We start from the raw sequence: 21,193 nt of genomic DNA, 5'->3' as shown, positions 1-21,193 counted from the left end.
CCTTCTGACAGAAACTGGCTCCCCAGGTGGAGCAAGGCCCCTTCCCCTGCACCTGAACAGAGCTCTGGGTGCAGGGTGGGGTATGTCCGTCTGTCTCCTGGGCCGGGAGGGCGGCAGGCCCAGTGCTGGTTCAGGGCTGTCAGTGGATCCGAGGTCCTTGATGGTCCTGAGCTCACGGTGCTCTCTTGGCCTTTGCAGGTGGACAACCAAACGGAAGAGAATAACGACATGAACAAACGGAGGCGGAGAGGCTTCAACAGCCTGCACGAGGTTTGTGTGCACAGCGTCGGTTTCAACAGAGGCCCGTGGCCTGGCAGCCCGTGGCCACAGGCCCAGCCGCCCTGGCCCTCCTTGCTCTCCTCTCTCTGGAGCTGCTCAGTCCCAGGCTTGACTTTGTGGAAAAACAGTCGGGCTCTTGTCCTCGCTCCACTACTTACTAGTAATGTGACCTTGAGAAACAGAGCCAGCCAGGGTGGGGCTCACGTCTGTAAAATACAAATGATACATTTGAAATGTATGAAACCTGGCAGGATTTTTAAAGATTATATAAGATGTTATGCAACATGCGGGGCCTGATCTATGGCACCTATGCTGATCAATATGTAATCACTATCAATAGTGAGCAGTGAAGAGGCACCAGCTGTCCGGCTTTTCTCCCAGTCATTGTTTGTACCTTTCGTGTTTTGTGTTTTCTGCACTTTGAGTCTTAAAAGCCAATGTCCCAGTTCCCGCAAGTGCCACCTTCTGGTGACAGGAGAACATTACAGGCTACTTTGTCAAAACCAGGCACCGTGTCTCTCCTGCTACTGAAAAATTGATCAGCAGAAAAAGAGGGTATCAGTTCCGCTTCCCCAGGCAGCTCGTTAAAGAGACCTGAGATATGCCTTCATTTGAAAAGGCCGTTCCAGTCCCCGCAAAGCAAGCCCAGGTGTTGTCAGTGAACTGCGGGAGGCCAGCGCTAGCTAGCCTGACGGCTGATGCCACGATTATGACAGAGGCACGTGGGGTCGTTTGTATAACACATTATACCCGGGTTATAGGGCTTAGAAAAGACTTCCATCTGAAATGTGTATTTTTATGACATTGTGTTCATGTCTGTGACTTGCTTCATGGGGAAGCCTTGACCGGGATCAGCACCCTGGTCCTCACAGCTGAACTTTGTAACGAATAGAGCCACCAGGCCCGCCATGGGAGAGAGGGCGCTGCCTATGGCTCAGCCCGTTTTCTGGGACGCTCGAAGGGAAGCGCTGATAAGGCCTGCAGTTCCATTCATGTCTTAAAATGTGCTCAAACTCATTATCCACTGAGTTCAAATCACCCTTGTCTGAACCCTTACTAGGATTTCTTTGGGGGAATCCCTTCAAGAATCTGCTTCCTCGTCTCTTGGCGCTTCTGTGAGCCAGAGCCTGCGAACTGGGAGATGATTGAGAGGAGGAAGCAGAGGCTGAGTGACAGGAGGAGAGATGTCCATTTTCCCGGTCATGGTGTTGGCTCTCGCCTGTGTGCCTGGGATTTGCTCTGGCCTCCACCTAAGGAGCGTCCCTTGCATGCACTTTGTCTCGGGTGGGAGTCTGCTCCTGCCTCTCACACAGGTCTTATTTGAGAGGCCATTTGTGTTCTTTCTGTCGATGGCAGCACATGAGTGGAGTGTGGAAAGAAATCGGTTGCACCTGTCCCTTCTGAGATGGCTCTGGGCCAGGGGTCCTCAAACTACGGCCCGTGGGCCACATGCAAATACAAATATGGTATTTGTTCCCGTTTTGTTTTTTTATTTCAAAATAAGATATGTGCAGTGTGCATAGGAATTTGTTCATAGTTTTTTTTTAAACTATAGTCCGGCCCTCCAACGGTCTGAGGGACAGTGAATTGGCCCCCTGTTTAAAAAGTTTGAGGACCCCTACTCTGGGCTGTTTTCTGAGCCAACTTTTTTGCTTCCAAGTCAAATTTACCCAAACCATAATTCTTTCTCAATTCTCACCAAGTGTGGGCCCAGAACCGGCAGCGTCAGCATCACCTGGCAGCTGGTTACAAATGCAGAGTCTCCGGGCCCACTCCGGACCAACTGAGCCCAAACCTGCTTTTGAAGGAGCCCCTGGTGATTCACGTCTGGGGAGTGCTGTCGGCACGACCCACTGTCCCGGTGACGTTGGCCTTGTACAAACAGTGACCTCCCCAGTGAACTCGCCCGCTCTGCACTCCAGGCTGGGTGGCTGTGCAGCCACACTTCCCACTTTGAAGTGGGGAGTGACTCCGGTTGGTGTTTGTCCAGCACTTCAGGGCGGCTACACAGACAAGGTTTCCCACGGGGCTGCGGCTCTTAGGGGTCTGTTAGAAAAACAACGGACTGTGGCTTGCTGCTTCCCCGGAATCTCTTTATTGTCCTGAGAATGTCTGCCCCAGAGATTTGTTGTCTCCTGGGAAAGCAGACTGCCCACTGGACACACCAGTGCCATTTTCACCCCGAGGCCTGTGGGGGCAGAGTCTATGGGAAGGGGAGACGGACATTCCGTGAAAACTGGTAATTTTCCAAGTTTCGTTTGTAGCAGATGAGCTAAAGAAGCCTTACATGGAACTCCATTTTAAAAATATATGTATTTTTGCCGAAAACCGGTTTGGCTCAGTGGATGGAGCGTCGGCCTGCGGACTGAGGGGTCCCGGGTTCGATTCCGGTCAAGGGCATGTACCTTGGTTGCGGGCACATCCCCAGTAGGAGGTGTGCAGGAGGCAGCTGATCGATGTTTCTCTCTCATCGATGTTTCTAACTCTCTATCTCTCTCCCTTCCTCTCTGTAAAAAAATCAATGAAATATATTTTTAAAAAAATAAAAATAAAAATATATGTATTTTTATTGATTTCAGAGAGGAAGGGAGAGGGAGAGAAAGAGAAACATCAATGATGAGAGAGGATCACTGATCGGCTGCCTCCTGCAAGCCCCCCACTGGGGACCGAGCCTGAAACCCGGGCATGTGCCCTGACCAGGAATCGAACCATGACCTCCTGGTTCATAGGTTGATGCTCAACCACTGAGCCACGCCTGTTGGGCTGGAACTCCATTTTATAAAATAGCATAATCAAAAGGTCACAGCCAATGTCTCACCCGTCATTAGTCACGTTGGTATCATGTACCCTGGTATAAAGCACCGAGAGGAGCCCTTCACCTCCCTGGCATCCTTCTCCAAAACCTGTAACCCGGCCTAACCACGAGGAAGATCAGAGCACCCGGATTAAGGGACTTTGCACACAGAGCTGACCCTTCCCCTTTGAAACTGTCAAAGTCGTAAAAGACAAAGACAGATGGAGAAACTGTACAGAGGGGAGAGAACTAAGGAGAAATCATGACCTAATTCAATGTAGGATCCTGGATTGTATCCTGGAACCAAACAAGGAAGCGTGTGAAAAAACTGGCATAGTCCAAATCGAGTCTGTAGTTCATGGCAGCACGCCGGGGTGGATTTCTTAGTTACGGTGACAGTATCGGGATTGCTCCCGATGTTACCATTATGAGCGGCTGGGTGAAGGCTATGCAGGAACCATCTGTGCTATCTTTGTCGTTTTTCCATAAATCCAAAATTATTTCACAATTAAACATTGTTTTTAAATGGTAGCACCAAGAGAGCGGGGCAGGTTGGAGTTGGGAATGGGTGCTGAGGAGGAAGGAGGAAGATGCCCAAAGCCTGTGCCTGACGGACACCCTTCTTGTTCCCTTCACACACACACACACACACACACACACACACACACACCCGTTGTTCACCTCTTGGGAGCCACAGGATGTATTTTGAAAATGATTTTGCTCACCGCTTCATTATTATATTTGATTTTTGTGTGTGTGTGACAACCATGTGAAATGGGTTATGCTCCCATTTTACAGATGCAGAAACTTTAGGGAAGTTCATTGCCAAGGTCACTGGGCTGCGAAGTGAAAGAGTCAGGATGCAAACCCTAACTCTCGGGCTCCCAAGCCTGGCTGTGCCCGTCCTTGGGCATCGCCTGCTGCTTGTGCCTCACTTCCTGAGCCCATGGAGGGTCTCCTTCTTCCGGAAATTGTCCCCTGTCCTCAGCCCCCAGGCCCCCTCCCTGATATCTGGGTTTTGGGACCCAATCACCAATGCACTGATTTGGACTTTGCAGCGGCCAGCCTTTTCCAGCCGGAGTTTGGGCTCCAGTCAAGAGGGCAGCGTCAGTAAAGAAGGTGGGAATCAGAACAAAGTCAAGTCCATGGCAAGTCAGCTGCTGGCCAAGTTCGAGGAGAGCTCTCGGAACCCTTCGCTCCTGAAGCAGGTGAGTCCCATCACTTGCTCACTGGACCGGCCTTCTCGGTGACCAGAACTGAGAAGCCGGCAGAAATGTTCCGGCTAGGGATGGATTTCAGGTATGCCAGCCATGCCTGGCTCAAGCGAGCCCTCTTCTAGACCAGGAGTCAGCAGGATTTTCTAAAAGGGGCCAGGGAGCCAATACTTTAGGCTTCAGGGGCCATCTGATCTCTCTTGCAGCTACTCAGCTCTGCCATTGTCACATGGAAGCAGCCGTAGACAATACCTCAACAAATGTGCATGCATGTGTTCCAATAAAACTTTATTTACAGAACAGGCTGCAGGCCCGATTTGGCCAGAGGCCCGCAGTTTGCCACGCCTGTTGTGCATGAGAGAAGAATCCTTTCCATAGTTTGGTTTTACTTTGCAACCATGACTTGGTTTGCAGCCATTGATGAGATGTGCAGTGGGAGGAAGCTTTAGAGCAGCGGTTCTCAACCTGTGGGTCGAGACCCCTTTGGGGGTCGAACGACCCTTTCACAGGGGTCACCTAAGACCATCGGAAAACACATATATAATTACATATTGTTTTTGTGATTAATCACTATGCTTTAATTATGTTCAATTTGTAACAATGAAAATACACCCTGCATATCAGATATTTACATTACGATTCATAACAGTAGCAAAATTACAGTTATGAAGTAGCAACGAAAATAATTTTATGGTTGGGGGTCACCACAACATGAGGAACTGTATTAAAGGGTCGCGGCATTAGGAAGGTTGAGAACCACTGCTTTAGAGTGTTGGCTGCCTGGGAGAGCACCAAGTCCTTGGTGAGAAGACCCACCCAAGCAAGGGGAAACTGAGTCACGGGTCTTAGCTCCCTGTGGGCCTGCAGCAATGGGGACCGACTTCCCAAGTGTTGTGGTGCCTCTCCCTACTCCCTCGGGTCAGGTTGGCAAGGCTGAGTGTCTGACCAGGGTCAGGGTGAGGCTGACGGCGGGCAAAGCTGAGGTCGGGAAGCAGGCCGAGCTGACCTCTCCTGGACTCTGGCTTGGGGTCTGTGCTGCATGGCTCAGTTGGCTCCCCTGAAGGCCTCTGGGGGGCTACTGCCACATCACCAAAGCTTGGGGGTTGGTCTTTCTTTGGAGAATACCTGTCCCGCGACAGATGAGGCTCCTCTCAGGAGGAGGGCAGACTCTAGGTTAATTCAGCTTTTAGGTGATCATAGAAGTTCCCCTGGCCTTGAGGTGGACCATGCTCCTCCAGACAAACGGACCTTCCCAGGAAGCCAGGCTTTCATAGAAGGGGGTCATGTCCTGAGACTTCCTACTCTAACGTTTTGTCTCAGTTGCCCCTCTGCAGGCTGGGTCCCTTGCAGCCCTGAGTATTGCTGGAGCTTCTCCCATCAGCTCCCATCCCCTGGTAGGCGGGAAGCTCTTCCATTTCCAGGAGGCTCTGGGGCCGGCCACCCCGGCCGGGCATGGGCTCTGGCCGGGCCTGTCCAGTGTCCGGGTCTGAGCCAACAGCAAGGCCTCTCTGAATTCACACCTTGTCCCTGAGGAGGGGACTCCAGGACTTGCTGTCCGCCTGTGCAGAGCCAAGGTTCCGGTTTCCTGGCGGGGGCCTCGCCGGACCTCAGCCCAGGGCACGCTCGCTCTCTCTGTACCTGAAAACTCTCGCCCCCTGCCTCCCTTCCTGTCCTCTCAGTCTGACTCAGCCTTTTCCTTCGTGTTTCCTGCGGCTGCTATCTTGGACTCCCCGTCCTCCTCCCAGGAATGCCATGTCTCGGGGATAGGTAAGCCTGTCCTTCGCTCGTCCTCTGACCCTCCTGCTCACTCTCGCTGTCTCCAGCCAGAAGAGCCCACGGCCAGCCCACCGCCTCCTCTGAAAAGGCAGGTAGGGCTCCTTCCAGTGGATGGGGTCTTGGTGAAGCCAGAGGGGCCCCTGATGCAGAGGGGAGGGCTCAGTCGGCCTCTGTGCACCCAAGTAGGGCTGATCATAGGTTCTCTGGGAAGGCAGGCACAACATGCGGTCCTTCAGCCAGTCGGGGGTATCGGCTGACCAACCACAGTGCTTCTGGTGCACTGTTTGCTTGGGGACACAGACCGCACCACCTGGTCTGTGATCTGTTTTGTCGGATGCCCCGGAACACAGCGTTGGCTGCAGACCACGTACATAGGCTGACGTGTAAAGGGATGAGAAAGTGGCAGTGATGGTGGAATGGGCGTAGGTGGCCGCTCGGCTGCACGCCTTGAAGGGGGAAGGCTGGGGTGTGGCGCCCGAATAGACAAGGCCCCGCGTGGTGCGCAGGCGCAGCGGCAGCCGGGCACTGTGGTTTTCCCCGGCCAGCATCTCTGGGTTTGGAATTTGCACAGACTCACTGTTTTGACCACAGCATTCAGAGATGGCTGGTCAGCATGAGACATGTGTGTTGCTTCTGGGCAGTGGAGGTTGAATGAGGTCAGTGGGGGTATGAAGCAGAGATGTCGTCTTAGTGTATAACTAAAGAACAATTTTTTTTCAATTAAAAAAAAATGGGTATTTTAAAAAATACCAATATCTGGTACCCATCCCAAGACCAATTAAATTAGAACCAATGAAAGTCAGGCCCAGTCTTGGGTAGTTTGTTAAAGGGCCCTGGTGGCTGCAGTGTGAGTTTAGGATTGAGAACATGGGTTGTACAGGTTTTGATTTGGTGGGTCTGGAAGGAGGCCCAATAATCATGTTAAGGAGGATGTCAGATTTATATGATGTTATTAACCAATGTTACCTCAATAAATTAAGTTAAAAAGGAAATGTAAAAAAAATAACAATAAAGAAAGAAAAGGAGAGATCAGGTGATTCTGATGCAGATGGTAGACCATCAGCACCTGAGGTTAGTTTGGAATCTTACTCAAGGTGACACCTGGTGCGCCCTGGGCCCCTGGTCCTCCTGGGGGTCCTCATGTTGGGGGGCGATGCAAGGGCCCTAGTAGGGAAGGAAGCTTGATTTGTCTTCTCTCCAGCTCCCCTCCGTGGTTGTGACGGGGCATGTGCTCCGAGAGATAAATCAAGTGTCCGCCGGTGGCGAGTGCCCGAGCCGGCCCCGCAGAGCCCGAGCCCAGTCTGACCTGCAGCTGGGGGGGCGCGAAGAAAACCCTGCCTGCCAGGGGGCGCTGGCCCTGTCGGGGGTGCTGCGGCGGCTGCAGCTAGTGGAGGAGAAGATTCTCCAGGTGAAAGCCTCGCCCTGGGCCCTGCCTCTGCCCGGGTCCGGGGTGCCCTCCATTCCCCTTCTTCCTCCGCCTGCCCAGTGGGTTCCTTCTCTGACTGTTCGTGCCCTGCCCCCCGTCCTGTGTGTGGGGAGTGAGACAAGCCTGCCTGACTGCCCCCTGCCCCCCTCCATTCCAGGCTCTGTCACTCTCTCTTTTTCTTTCTCCTTTCTCGCCTTGGCTGCAGAAGAGGGCTCAGAATTTGGCCAACAGGGAATTTCACCAAAAGAACATTAAGGAGAAGGCGGCTCACCTGGCCTCCATGTTTGGACACGGGGACTTCCCGCAGGTAAACGGGGTTCAGAGCCCCAGGAGCCCGTGAGGCGGCCGCTACTCAGTCTCTGAAGCTCCGTGTCCTCCTTCCCACGGCTTTTATAGCAGGAGGCACGATTCACTTGTCAAGCCGCTAAAGAGTTCAAGGTGCCGTCTTAAAAAGATGCAAATAAGAACACTCAAAATAGGTAGATAAGTCAGAACAAAGGGAAAACCAAGAGAAGGAAAGTGAGCTCAGATCAAAGGCAAACATTACTGAACAGAAACACGGGCTGTTAGACACAAAGAGGAAACCCTGGTCAGTTGCAAGAATCACATGACAGCGCCTTTAAGGTGAAAGCAGCCCAGTTGCTCATGATGTTTGGGGGCCGGATGGAGAATCTCGCCCTGGCCTTGATCAGGGAAACACTGAGGAAGAGGTCAGCCCCACGCCGTAACCCGTACTCGGCTCCCCCAAAAGGCAGTGCAGGGCCAAGGAGAATGGCTTTGCCTTAGAATACAAAGCACAGCCCCCCGCGAGCCAGGCGCTTATTTAGAAACTTGCAGAAAAGAAGAGCGTGTGCAGGCAAGGAGATGAAAGAATTGATATGAGGCCCCACAGCGCCTGTATGTGTGAGGCGCTCTCTTGCAGCAAACCTGGTCTCTAGAACATTCCTGTCTGCTGCTCTCACTCAGTCTCCTCCAGACCGGAGTCCTCTGCTACTCGGCAGAGTCACTGGCCTGGGAAGGAGGCTTTGCATTTATTTAGCTCAGTGGTTCTCAACCTTCTGGCCCTTTAAATGCAGTTCCTCATGTTGTGACCCAACCATAAAATTATTCCCGTTGCTACTTCATAACTGTAATGTTGCTACTGTTATGAATCGTAATGTAAATATCTGATATGCAGGATGGTCTTAGGCGACCCCTGTGAAAGGGTCGTTCGACCGCCAAAGGGGTCGCGGCCCACAGGTTGAGAACCGCTGATTTAGCTCCTGTTTAGGTGGCACAGGTGTCTGCAGCTGTAGAGGCCATCTGCCCCGAAGTAGCCCAGGATTCTCCTTCCCTAAGCTTGCACCTGCCACTTTATACCAAGCTCCGGAGTGAGGGCCTGGGGACTTCGCTGGTGTCTGTGGCAGACACAGGCAGGAGCAGGATGGACCTGCTCCAGCTGTTACAGTGTGACAAGGAGTTGGAGCAGTTGGAGAAGAAAATGTAGCCAGGAGCCAGACAGCCCTGCCAGGCTCCAAAGACAGAGGCCTCTGCTTGGTCCCGAGAGGCGGGCCTGCATGTGCCTTCCCCTCCTCGCATGCAGAGGCAGGGGCTGCACCCAGGGGAGCATACTGTGCCTTCCCCAGGAATAATCACTTTCCTCTGTTTCTGTTCTGTGCAGAATAAACTGCTCTCTAAAGGCCTGTCTCCTACTCAGCCTCCATCTTCTCCCTCCTGCCTTCCATCTCCTGATCCAGCTGCCGCTTCCTCTCCATCGGCTGTTGACTCTGTTTCTCCTGCCAGAAAGGTAGTTGTCCCGAACAATTAGCTCCCCCACTCCCTTCGTGTTCTGAGATGCCCTGCTCTGCTCAGCCCGCACAGCCAGCTGAGCTCGGCCTGGCTGAGGTGGAGATCTGTAAGATACTTCCCAATGGTCCCGGGTTTGGTTCTGGTTTTGTGTTGGACCCAGCAACAGAGCAGAAACAGGCAGCACTCAAAAGCTCGTCTAGCACCGCTTATTCGTCCAGCGAGCTTTAGTTGGATGCACACCGTATGCCAGCCACTGTGTCAGGTGCTGAGGAGGTAAACAGGAGGTTTCTCTTACTACAGTTTAGATGGCAAAACAGCACATCAGCCTAGAAATAAGTAACTTTTTGCCATATGAAATTGCTGCTATTTGGCTATTTTTGACCTAACAAAATGGCAGTTTCGTGTGGTGAACCTAATGTAATACTATACATTAATTCTGTGAGAGGCATAAAGGGCAAGGTTGTAGGAACTCAGAGGGGAGAGGCCTGGCAGGACTCGCAGGAGGGAGCATGGGGCTGAGTGTTGAGGGTTATAAGGAGGGTTTGCTGAGAGAAGTGAGGGGGAGGGTGTTTTAGGAAGGGCCCGGCATGTGCAACGGCAGGCAGACAGGACTTCATGGATGGGGGGTCAGGATTCTGGTGAGACTTGAACTTGGGGATAAAAGTATTCTTAGGGGTGCAGAGAATGAGTATGAAAGCGAGCCCACTCTTCTCACGTTAAGGAATTGCAATGGGTCCTCTTCCAATAAGCCACTGAAGGCTCTTCTCCATGTTCTAGAACAGGGGTCCTCAAACTACGGCCCGCGGGCCACATGCAAATACAAATATTGTATTTGTTCCCATTTTGTTTTTTTACTTCAAAATAAGATATGTGCAGTGTGCATAGGAATTTGTTCATAGTTTTTTTTTTAAACTATAGTCCGGCCCCCCAACGGTCTTAGGGACAGTGAACTGGCCCCCTGTTTTAAAAGTTTGAGGACCCCTGTTCTAGAAGGTAGCAGTGCAGAGGTTGGCTTGGAGGGAGGGAGAAGGAGGTGGGGAGCTACCTCTGTTTAAATTGATCATGAAATGCACCGTGAGCAACTGTTCAATGTGGGCTCTGGGCACTTTTCGTGTTTCCCCTTGTCCTCCTGATACCTAATATGCTGAGAACACGCCCAGGCTGGGAGGGAGAGGGGCAGCCTCCGGAGAAGCGTGGCCGTGGAATGGATGAAACGGACATGAGGCCACTCCTTTAGCCGTAGCGCGTGGCAGTGGCCTTGGAGTCTCTTCCCCACAGACTGTGCTCCTCTGAACACATCCAGTCTGTCTAGTGGCCGCCTGGGCTGAGCTCGGCCGGCGGGGCTGCCTGTCCCCCATCAGAGTTACTACTCATTTGCCTCTAGCTGTTAGCTGATGCACAAACCATCCCCTTGCTGCTGCATTAGTAGGAAATTAGGAATTGCCTCATAGTGTAGATGGGGGCTAGGCCCCCTTTCACCCCACCACTGTGGGAAGAAGGGTGCAGATACCGTCTCTAAGAAAGGAGCGAGCAAGGACTCTTATCAGCCACGCCCCCCCCCCAAAGTCCCCATCGTGGTGTGACACATCCACGGAATGGAGAAACACACTTTCTGTCTTCAAGTCCACTGAAAATAGCCAAGGCTGCCCGGCCAGTGTTGCTCAGTGGTTGAGCGTCAACCTATGAACCAGAGGTCACAGTTCAATTCCCAGTCAGGGTCCATGCCGGGGTTGCGGGCTCGATCCCCAGTGTGGGGTGTGCAGGAGACAGCCGATCAATGATTCTCTCTTATCATTGATGTTTCTGTCTCTCTCTCCCTCTCCTTTCCTCCCTGAAATCAATACAAATATATTTTAGAAAAAAAAGAAGAAGAAAACAGCCAAGGCTGAGATGCCCACATTTGTCCCAGGTCAGCCTTTGATCAGCTGTTTGACCTTAAGTCTCCTCACCTGTCTGGGCCTCCATTCTCTCATCAGCAAGAGCATGATTCCTGGCTCACGTGATGGTGAGCTGTATGGGTGGAGATTGGCATTTTTCTCACCAACCTCACTAAAAGGCTTCAGAGTAGCCTTTTTGCCCTTCCCTGGGGAGTGCTTTCTGCTGTGGAAAAAGGTCACCGTCACCCTTGACAGGATGATAAAGGTGAGGGCACTTGTGCATAGACAGGCAGTGGCTCATGCTCGGGGCTGGGCGGTGGGCCCACACCTTGCTTGTCTCTGGCCCAGCCCCTCTCTGGCTGGTCCTGGTCAAGGCCCTCTGTTGCCCCTGCTTTTCTTTTGACCTCAGGATGGCCTGGCTTGCTCGCTGCCCTGTCAGGGCTGAGGGCAGAGCCACCACACTTCCCAGCTTTCCCTGACGTGGTTTCCCATAGGTATTAGTTCTCTAGGTGGCGGCAAAAGGCAGCTGCCTGGGTGCATGTGGGGCGTCCGGGTGCGGCAGACGCTTCTTGTCAGTGGGATTGTCTCCTGTCACAGCATCCTCACAGCATCACAGGAGGCCCCGGCCGCCGCTTCCCCAATGGCTCTTCAAACAGCATCATACGGATGGCACTCAGCGAGTCAGTGAGGAAGCGTTCACTCATTAGACAAATATTTGTTGAGTGACAGCTTGGTGTCAGCATCTCAGGCTCTTGGGATGCGCATCAGTGGGCAGGAGTTATGTCCCTGCCCTGATGGGACTTGCCGCCTAGTAGGGGGAGTAACCAACAATAATATGATACAGAAGTAAGTTATGCCATATGTCAGAAGATAAGATGATACTTCCTATGGAAACTTAGCAGATAGCAGGGACTTGGCGTGTAAGGGGAGGGTAGCAATTTTAATGGGGTAACAGGAGGTTCTTCCTGAGAAAGTGGGAACCGAGCAGAAGCCACAGATCAGAAAACGGGGAGGAGACGAGTGCCCAGGGGTCCTGGCCTCAGCCCGGGGTTCCCTCCTCTGCACCACACAGGCCCAGTGCGAATGGAGGGAGGGCTGCAAATGGGGTGGACTTTGGGATGGCCAACCCCGGTCCCCTGGCTACCACCTCTAGAGCTTTCGTTCTTTGTTCCTTTGTTCCTTGTTTCTCCCTGGTTTTTCTTTTTTCTTACCCCATCTCCTAAGCCAGCCTTGGCCATCAAACGATGGTGTAACTGGGCTATTTTAATAGCATTCATCTTATGTGCCTTTCACAGAAGTGTGGCTGGGAATGATTGGGGAGCTCTCAGAAAGGGCCACCCTGGGACCCTGGGCAAGTCACTTGCCCTCTCTGTGCTTTAGTTTCTCCATTTGCAAAAAGCACCCAGGTTGCACCCGGCACCCACAGAGCCCTCCAGCTCTCACCATAAAGCCATTGTAGGCACTTAGGAGAGAATGTGCCAGCTGTATGGCCAACTTCCCCCCCTCAACGTCCCTCCCTCTCTTACCACGCCCCACCAATGACTCGGCAATGGGCTGTGCACATGCAGAATTCGGCAGAGTGAGGTCTCCTCGTAGAAGAGATGCCTGCCCCTTATAGTAGGTGACAATTCGGGGACAAACAACCTCATTCAGTTGGTGGGGCTCAGGGAGCCTCCCTCCTGAGAGCCTGGGGCCTTGTAGCTTCTTCCAACAGATTGCGGGCTTCTCTCGTGGCCCAGTGACCCAAGTCTGCCTCCATTCAGGGAGCTGGGGTAAGGGAAGTGCATATGCGAACGGTCGCTAGTCCTTGGCCACTCCTGGCCGGCCGCCTGTCCCTGCTTCTACCCAAGGCCCCACACTGCAACTCTGTGGATCCGGGAATATCACCTCCTCGTGGGAGCAGACTTAGCCGGACTTGCCGTGAGGAGCACATGTTACTCACGGGGACAGAAACCTGGGCCACCGACTGCCTTCAGACTACACAAACCCACCCTCTCAGACTGATGTTCTGCCTTAAATTTCAGAGTGATACTGCTGGGTTTTGTTTGTTTGTTTAGTTTTGGCCTGAACAGTTTCAGAGAATCTTGAGGGCTTCTCATTTAGGGCCCAGATTCTTACCCCAGAGTCTTGTCTTTCTAGACCTTAGACTATGGAACCACATCCAGTCTTATGTCCTCAGCACCACCAGGCTCATCCATCCCATCAAACCAGCCCACCTACAGCGTGTCAGTCCCCCTCATCCATTAGTTAACTTCTTCATTTCAGAAGGGCAGCCACCGCCCATCTGGCTTCTGCCCCGGCTGCTAGCCATGTGCCCTCTGCTGAGCTATTGTTACGAACAAGGTAGTGGCTGAGTGTTTGCTCAGCTGATCAAGAGGGACAGGAGACTGTGGTTAGTCCTCCTGGGTTGGAGAGCAGTGTGCATTGCAAAGGGAGCTTTCTCTCCCCTCCTGGGTGTTTGCTTTAAAACTGGATTTGCAGGGTTTACTCTAGAACAGCGGTTCTCAACCTGTGGGTCTCGACCCCTTTGGCGGTCGAACAACCCTTTCACAGGGGTCGCCTGAGACCATCCTGCATATCAGATATTTACATTACGATTCATAACAGTAGCAACATTACAGTTATGAAGTAGCAACGAAAATAATTTTATGGTTGGGTCACAACATGAGGAACTGTATTTAAAGGGCCAGAAGGTTGAGAACCACTGCTCTATAGAGCTTTGCATGTTCAAGGGAAGCTGGGCAGTCGTGGGCGGCAACCTGCCTTGGTCTCATCTGACACAGGGTAGATCTCAAGGCTGCCTCCAACCTCACTGTCCTTCTCTCTGTCCCAGGGACACACTAGGCAGCTTGTTGGATGTGTCCTACGTGCAACCCAGCCGGGGCGGTTTTACTGTGTAGCGTGCTGGTGGCAGGGAGGCAGGATGCTGTAGGGAGAAGGATATGGGCTTGGCGTCAGAGCACCGATTCCTGCGTGGCCTGGGACAAGCCAGCGGACCGCTCAGCGCCTTAGTTCCCTAACCTGTAGAGCGGAGATGACAGCGGCTACTCCTCAGGGTGACTGGAATAATGTAGTGACCTTGCCTGCGGTAAAAATGCCTGAAGCAGTAAATGTGCTCTTTCCCGAGTGGAGGAGAATTCTAGAAGAAAGCTCACTTACCTAAAATGCATGCCGAATCCTCTCTGAAAGCAAAGAAGTCACCTTCAGGTTTCCATTTTCATCCTAGCCACTTGGGAGCAGTGTGGCCGCATGGAGTTAGGGACTCCCTGAGCCTCAGCTGCCTGTGACTGTAAGACCCACCTCTCAGGCCATGAGGGTTAAATGCATGTGATGAAGAGCATGGTGCCAGGCACCAGAGTCAAAGGCGCAGATATGGGCTCCCACTAGGGGTAGGGGTGGGACGGGGGTCACTGTCATAGCCCCAAAGGCCTGCCTGTGTCTCAGCTCTGAGCATGTGATATCCTGACCCCTTCAGGCAAGGGGGTCTCACCTTGCCCTCCCTTCCCCTGGCATGTGGCTGAGGACTCGGGTCCACCAGCCTGTTCCCTGCTGCTTCCAGGCAGGGGCTTCTCAGTGAGGAACGTCCTTGCCCAGCAGGCCCAGGAGAGGTCCTCAGGCCCTGCCTGTGGAAACCTCCCCTCTCGTGGGCCCCCCGCTCCGAGGCCCTGGGAGCATCCCTCTCACCCAGCCTGATCCGTGTGGGCTCTCTGAGGCTCACCGCAGGCCCGGTGGCCGCAGGTGGCCCAGCTCTGCGGAGGAGCACAGCCTGGACACCTGGTATTCGTGGCTGAGTTCCAGGTCCAAGCGGGGTGGGGAGGGGGGTACATTACCATTGTTTGGAGACAAAAGGGCCCAGGAGCCTGCTTCCTCCTTCGTTCAGCGCTTCCGCTCTGTGCCAGGGGTGTAGAGGTGAATAAGACGGGGCCATGACGTCAGGGAATGCAAACCAGAGGGAAGGTAGGCCGGCTGGGAGCAGGTGAGAAAGGCTCCAACAGCCAGCAGCGACCACCCTATTCCGAGCTGGGAGTGATGGGACTGCTTTAGGAATGTCTGCTGTGGAGATCTAGCCATCGTCTGGGCGATGGTGCTTGCGGCAGTAATTACGTCACCTTTAGAATCTGGACTGAGAAAAGCCAGCCGCTCATCCTTGCAGAGCCCTGTGCGGGCTGTCCAAGGAGGAGAAACGTCCCAGAGCGCAGGCATGTGAAGCTGCACCGATGGTGGTGCTTTGGACTCACTAAATTGGCAGATGCCAAGTGCTCTTGGGAGCCAAGTGCCACATGAGGCACAGCCGCTGTCACCGAGTGGGAAGTGGATGCAACTGGGAGGAAGGGGCCTCTCTGATCAGGTCGGCCTTCACCCTGACAGCCCCTGGCCAGGTGACTGGACGGTGCCCTGTGCTGGTAGAACCACTGAGCAGGCTCACGGCTGCACAGATGTGTTTGGGCGACACCCCCAGCAACCGCACAGCCCTCTGTGTGCTTCTTTAATTGCTCCCTAAGTCAGGATTACACGGAAGCTCAGCGATGCAAAGTGCTTATTAGCTAAGTGGTTAATAAGGCCTCATTAGGGACTTGTAGCTAAAGCCCCAGAAAGTACAGTCTCGGTCTCTGCTAACTCAGGGGAGGCAATGACTGCACGTGGGTATCCCGGCATCACCATGGTGCCGTTCTGGAGAAGTACATGGAGCCAGTCCCCGCGCTGGGCCAGTGGACATGGCCACGCCAGGGCAGTGTGGATGGACAGGGAGGTAAATCTGGCCTTTCCCTCTTTATTCTGATACAAAACCAGAAAGTTCTTCATATTCTGCAGCCCCCAGCTGAGGGGCCCGTGTTGGGGGCCTGGCAGGGGATGGAGCATCAGGCAAAGAGTAGCATGTTGTCCTCAGCCAGTGCACCTGAGCGTTCCTTGAAAGCAGGAGCCAAGGGTCTTGACATTAGTGACAATTGCAGAGTGTGCGCTTGAAAGCAGAATCCTAACTAATCTCTCCCAGGCCGGGCCAGCGGGGAGGGGGCAGACGGGCCTGGCAGCTGCTGCTCCTGAGTGGGGCAGGCTTTGTAAAGTCGAGGGACCAGTTGCCGCAGCCACGTTCTCCACAATCCCCCACAACCACAAACATGGTCTGGGGCAATGGGTCCAACGTTGCTGTTAGGTTGGGGTTCCCTTGGTGAGAAGGAGGGTGAGTGTCACTCCTCCAGCCAGTTCGGCAGCCCCTCCCGCTCATTCCCTTGCAACGCCTGTGCTTTGGCTGGAAACGGAGGAGTAGGTCTCAGGTTCTGAGCATGGGCATCGCTGCCAGGAGGTGGGGAGCCGGGGGAGCCTGCCGCCCTGTGCTTTGCTGTTGCCCAGAGCTGTCTGGATATAGATTGAGGGCGTCCATCACCCACACACAGGCCCCTGCTATGTGCTCCCCCAATGGCCATCGGCCTGTGCCCGAAGGCCTTCAGCCTAAATCGCAGCTCTCTCTGGCCACATCTGCCAGAAGCTGGATTCGGCGGATGGGGAGGGTCTGAGCCCCCTCCAGCAGGGTCACGGGGTCAGGAATCTCATACTGAGCACGTTCGCCGCCCTGCAGAGGAGACTGCGGCGTTCCTGGGCGGCCTTTCTGAGCCGGTGGGGAGAGGGGTCCAGCTGTGTGTGCTGGGTGTGTGGATGAGTGTGCCCGGTCTGCTTGTGCTGCCAGCTTCCACCCTTCCTGGCTCCTCCACACACTCGCAGGCAGCCATGGGCCATCATGCACACAGGAGCCCAGGCACTCACCACCCATCAGGCAGTGATCCCCGGGACCCACGTGGAGCGGCTGCCTCCCCTACTCTGGGCTGGTCTTGCCCGGCCCTGGCCCCAGGGCCTCTGGGCATGCTGCCTGGAGCCCATAGTGAAGCTCCTCATCCGAGCCCTCCATCTGCCCCAGGAGCCGGCTCCACTCCCAGGCCAGCCCCTGCTTTGACTGTCAGGGTGGACTGTGGTCCTGGCCTGGAGGGGCTCTGGTCAGGCACAGCCATCGCTCCCTGGGGACATGGAGCTGCAGGGCTGGCTACCGCCTGCCTCCGGAGTCAGAGGAAGACGGGAGGGAGGAGTCAGGTTCATATTGTCCCAGTCCCTGCTAAACACGAGGCACTTTGCCCCATGTCTCTCAGTTCTTACCACAGACCCATGAAGCAGGCACAATTCTCCCCATTTTATTCAACTTGAAAACTGAGCTCAGCAGTGGTGATGCGGGGCCCTACCCTTCCCCCAGGTCTGTGGGGGCTCCGTGCTCACTGAGCAACAGCGGACAACCCTCCAAGGGGGAGGGTTTCTGTAGGAGGGTAGCTGCGGTTCAGCTGTCTGTCTGTCTGTCTGTCTGTGAGGTCTCAGTTCCTGAGCTCTTGGTCTCCCTTGCTCAGCTTCTGTGCCTCACAGGCTTTTGGAGGCTCCGGTGACACAGGTGCAAACATGCCTTTGGGTGGAAAGCAGGCCAAGCAGCCCGAGTAGTCCCAGCCGCTGAGGAGACAGGCGTGGGGAGGAACCTGGGTGGGGGTGGGAGTCAGGCGACAGGAGCAGCGTCCTGGATCTTCCGTTTGTTTGCTAAGTGGCCTTGGATAGATCCCTCCTCTCTCTGGACTTGTTCACCCCATCTCTGCACTGAGTAGTAACTCCTGAAGGCCCTGTACGCTCAGTGGGTGTAGTTCTACGAGTCGCCAGGCTCCCCGGGGGTCACAGGGTTCCGTTTCTGTCCTTCGCTCCATCTTCAGAGTGCCTGCGGCCCACTCCAGCCCGGCCTGCCTGTCGCAGGACACCGGGTGCTGTTTGCATGTGGGTGTGGTGCCCTTTCTTTCCCACATCCAGCCTGTTCCTGGTTTCCTTCTCGGTGCTAACCGGCCTTGCCTTGTCTCTGTCTCCTCTACCTCTGCTCGCGGGTAGCTGACGGTAGGGAAAGTGTCCAGCGGAATAGGGGCTGCAGCCGAAGTCCTGGTCAATCTGTACATGAATGATCACAGACCTAAGGCCCAGGCCACCTCTCCAGACCTGGTAAGAACGCACACACCCCCAGCTTCCCCTGCAGACTCCGGCCCTGGCCTCCCAGGGAGGGCACCCAGGACCCAGAGAGGGGGGCGTGGCCCTCTCCAGGGTACCCCTTCTCGTGGACAGAGGGGTCGGGAATGGCCGGATCAGAGCAGAGGTAGAGGGAGGCTGCATATCCTTGAAGACAAACCACCCGGGCGACCTTGGGGGTCATTTCCCAAGGCCGAGCACCTTCCCTGCTGCCAGGGAGCTCAGCAAAAGGCCCGGCGAGGCCTCCACATGGTCGGACATCCCTTTCTGTCAATGTTTAGTGTCCAAGTAGCCCTTTTGCGTTAGGTTGAGAATCCAGTGGTGGAAACACATCCCTTTTAATTCTCCCTTTCTCCAAACGATGGCCACTCACGCCATCACCAGAGATTTGAGTTGACAGTCCCTTTTGCTTCCTTTCGGCACATTCCCTAGAATCGCCCAGGGGCACCCCTGCGCTCCCCTCCCCCACCCCCTTGCATTTAGGAGTCCTACTGGAGCCTGGTGGCTGTGGGGCACGAGACACTGCTCCCTTTTCTGCAGTTCTCTGGAGCAGGTTTTGTGGTGTTTTTTTTTTTGCTTGAACAGTTTTGATGCCACAACTTTCCCTGCCTGACTTAAGTCGCTGCAGGGGACAAAAGATGTAGAAAACATTCCTTCAGTGACCGCACTCTACACCCGACAACGCTTAACCCTGGGGCAGGCTCCTGGAGAGGGTGTCACTGGGCGGGCATATCTGTGGAAGATGCCCACACCTAGACCAGGAGACATCACCCCCTCCCGAAACCCGGGCAGCCAGGCTCGGGGACAGGCCCCCCCGCCCCCCCGGGCCTGCCTGTGGTCAGCCAGCCTGGTATACAATGAACAGCAGCCCCTGCAGTTTTGTGGGCTGTGTGGTGAGCATTTCTTCCCACTCACTCTTTGCTGCAGCGTCTGCAGTGACGTGAGCAGCAGACAGGAGCCACGACGTCCCCATGATCATGCTGGAGTTTCTAACAGCCGGGGCCTCGCATCCCACAGCTCCTAACACCCTGCTCTTCTCTCTGATGCCCTGTGCCCCCCAGGAAACGACACGAAAGGCCTTTCCCCTGAACCTGGGTGGCAGCGACACCTGTTACTTCTGCAAGAAGCGCGTGTACGTGATGGAGCGGCTGAGCGCCGAGGGCCACTTCTTCCACAGAGAGTGTTTCCGCTGCAGCGTCTGCGCCACCACCCTGCGCCTGGCCGCCTACGCCTTCGACGGCGACGAAGGTAACCAACCGCCTTCCCCCAGGGACGGCACTGTGGGCTCCTGTCCCTCTGGAGGCTCCGGGACACCCAGCAACTCCCAGGGAGCTCAGTGTCATCGGGAAAGCTGTTCAGGGAGCCTGGGGGTCCTCTGGACAGAGAGGCCACCGGCAGGGGGCAGGGGGCAGGGGCTCCTGGGGGAGAGGCAGCGCCCACACCTGGTGGACACTGGCCCTGAGGGCCGCCAGCTCTGTGTGCGTTTTCTCGTTGGGTCTCACCACCTTCCATCTCCCCTGGGTGGGGGAGACAGGTGCTCAGCAGCACACCGCTCATGTAATAAGGGTTCCAGAGATGACGGCACATGGGTGGGAGTAGTATTTGTAAAGTATGCATTAGGAAAATAATCACAATAGTAACATCCGTTCTGATGAGGAGCTGGTCAGAGGTCACGGAGGAAGGAATTGCACTCATTGGGACGAGGGGTCATTTTCTAATTTTCAGCCTCGGGTATTTGCACTGTCAGGTAGGATGAGAGGCAGCGTAGCACCGTGCTGTGACTTTAGACCCTCAAACTCAAGCGCCAGGTTCAAATCTAGACTGTGGCACGTACTAGCCCTGTATCCTTGGGCCTGTTCCCTGACCTCCTGGTCCCTCAGTTTCCTCGTCTGTAAAATCAGGATAATAATAGTACCTAGCGCCTGAGGTTGTTGTAAGGGTTGGTGAGTTAATCCTCAGGGAGCATTGAGAATAGTGCCTGCTATACTGTGAGTCCTACCAAAGTTTTCCCTGTCGTTATCATTCTTCCCGTCACTGTTGTCACTGATGTAACAGTGAGCAAAGACGGCTTTTCTGGAAAGCGCCCCAGGTCCTGGGCAGCGGCCAAGGGCCCAGTGTGTCTCACCCGGGCTTTTCCTCCTCATCTCAGTGCCATCTGTTCCCAGCCTTTCCCACCCTGGGGTCCCAGAAAGGAGGAGGAGCTAGAAGGAGTGTTGCTGTCCATTTTGCTGTCTCACCACCGGTCCTGGGAAGAGACTTGGCCTTCGTTTGGTTTGGGGATCAGCTGAGGGGTTCAGCCCCATCCCTCTGAGGCAGCAGTGGGTCCTGGGCCTCGAATCAGTGCCACTTTAAGACTGGAGATAGAAACCCCTTCCCGAGAGAGAGCTGCCCTGGGTTTGTTCCCATGACTGGCGTTGTCTGATCTGGACAGTGGCGTGCACTTGGCTCAGGTCCACTGTGGCTCTGGCTTACAGGGGGGAAAGCACACAAAAACCTGTGTGTGTGCGTTTCTTTCTACAGGCAAGTTTTTCTGCAAGCCTCATTTCATTCACTGTAAAGCCAATAGTCAGCAGCGGAAGAGACGGGCAGATTTGAAGCAACAAAGAGAGGTACGTTTTGCCCTGAAACAGGGAAGGGCTCTGGATAGGAGGGGGTTTCAAGGGTTCCTCCACGTTAGGCCAACATCTCTGGCCCTAGAAGGACTGAGACTCGTAGATGCGGAAGAGGGCTCTGCGCCCTGCTGTGAAGGTCCCTTTGCCTCAGTCTGTTCAGAAGACCTCTGAGGTGTATCCCCCTGTCCTCCTCCACCCCCCCTCTATCTACCACCCGACGGGTGTGGTCATTTGCAGGTTGACCTGGAGTGGACGTCCTCCAATATTCCTCTATTGTGAAGCAGAACGTTCCTGTGGGTGGAAAAGGAATGAACCTGTCTGTGCGGTGGGTCCAATAGGGCCGTAGTATCTTTTGTATGCTGAGTGACCCCCACATGACCCCAACAAGGCTG

The 21,193-nt window shown here is 54.5% G+C and overlaps 1 protein-coding gene across 1 annotated transcript in view; it reads left to right on the top strand.

Annotated features, from left to right (window-relative positions):
- Positions 1-21,193, top strand: part of MICAL2 (microtubule associated monooxygenase, calponin and LIM domain containing 2) — a 140,477-nt gene that overhangs the window by 114,111 nt on the left and 5,173 nt on the right. Inside the window, 9 exon segments of the mRNA XM_014456602.2 lie at positions 199-270; positions 4,132-4,281; positions 6,033-6,155; positions 7,265-7,471; positions 7,695-7,796; positions 9,150-9,275; positions 18,058-18,165; positions 19,251-19,437; positions 20,710-20,798. Coding sequence (XP_014312088.1) covers positions 199-270; positions 4,132-4,281; positions 6,033-6,155; positions 7,265-7,471; positions 7,695-7,796; positions 9,150-9,275; positions 18,058-18,165; positions 19,251-19,437; positions 20,710-20,798 — 1,164 coding nt within the window.

Source organism: Myotis lucifugus, unplaced genomic scaffold (assembly GCF_000147115.1).
Source record: "Myotis lucifugus unplaced genomic scaffold, Myoluc2.0 scaffold_61, whole genome shotgun sequence".
NCBI lineage: Eukaryota > Metazoa > Chordata > Mammalia > Chiroptera > Vespertilionidae > Myotis > Myotis lucifugus.
This window is presented reverse-complemented; position numbering and strand designations above follow the sequence as displayed.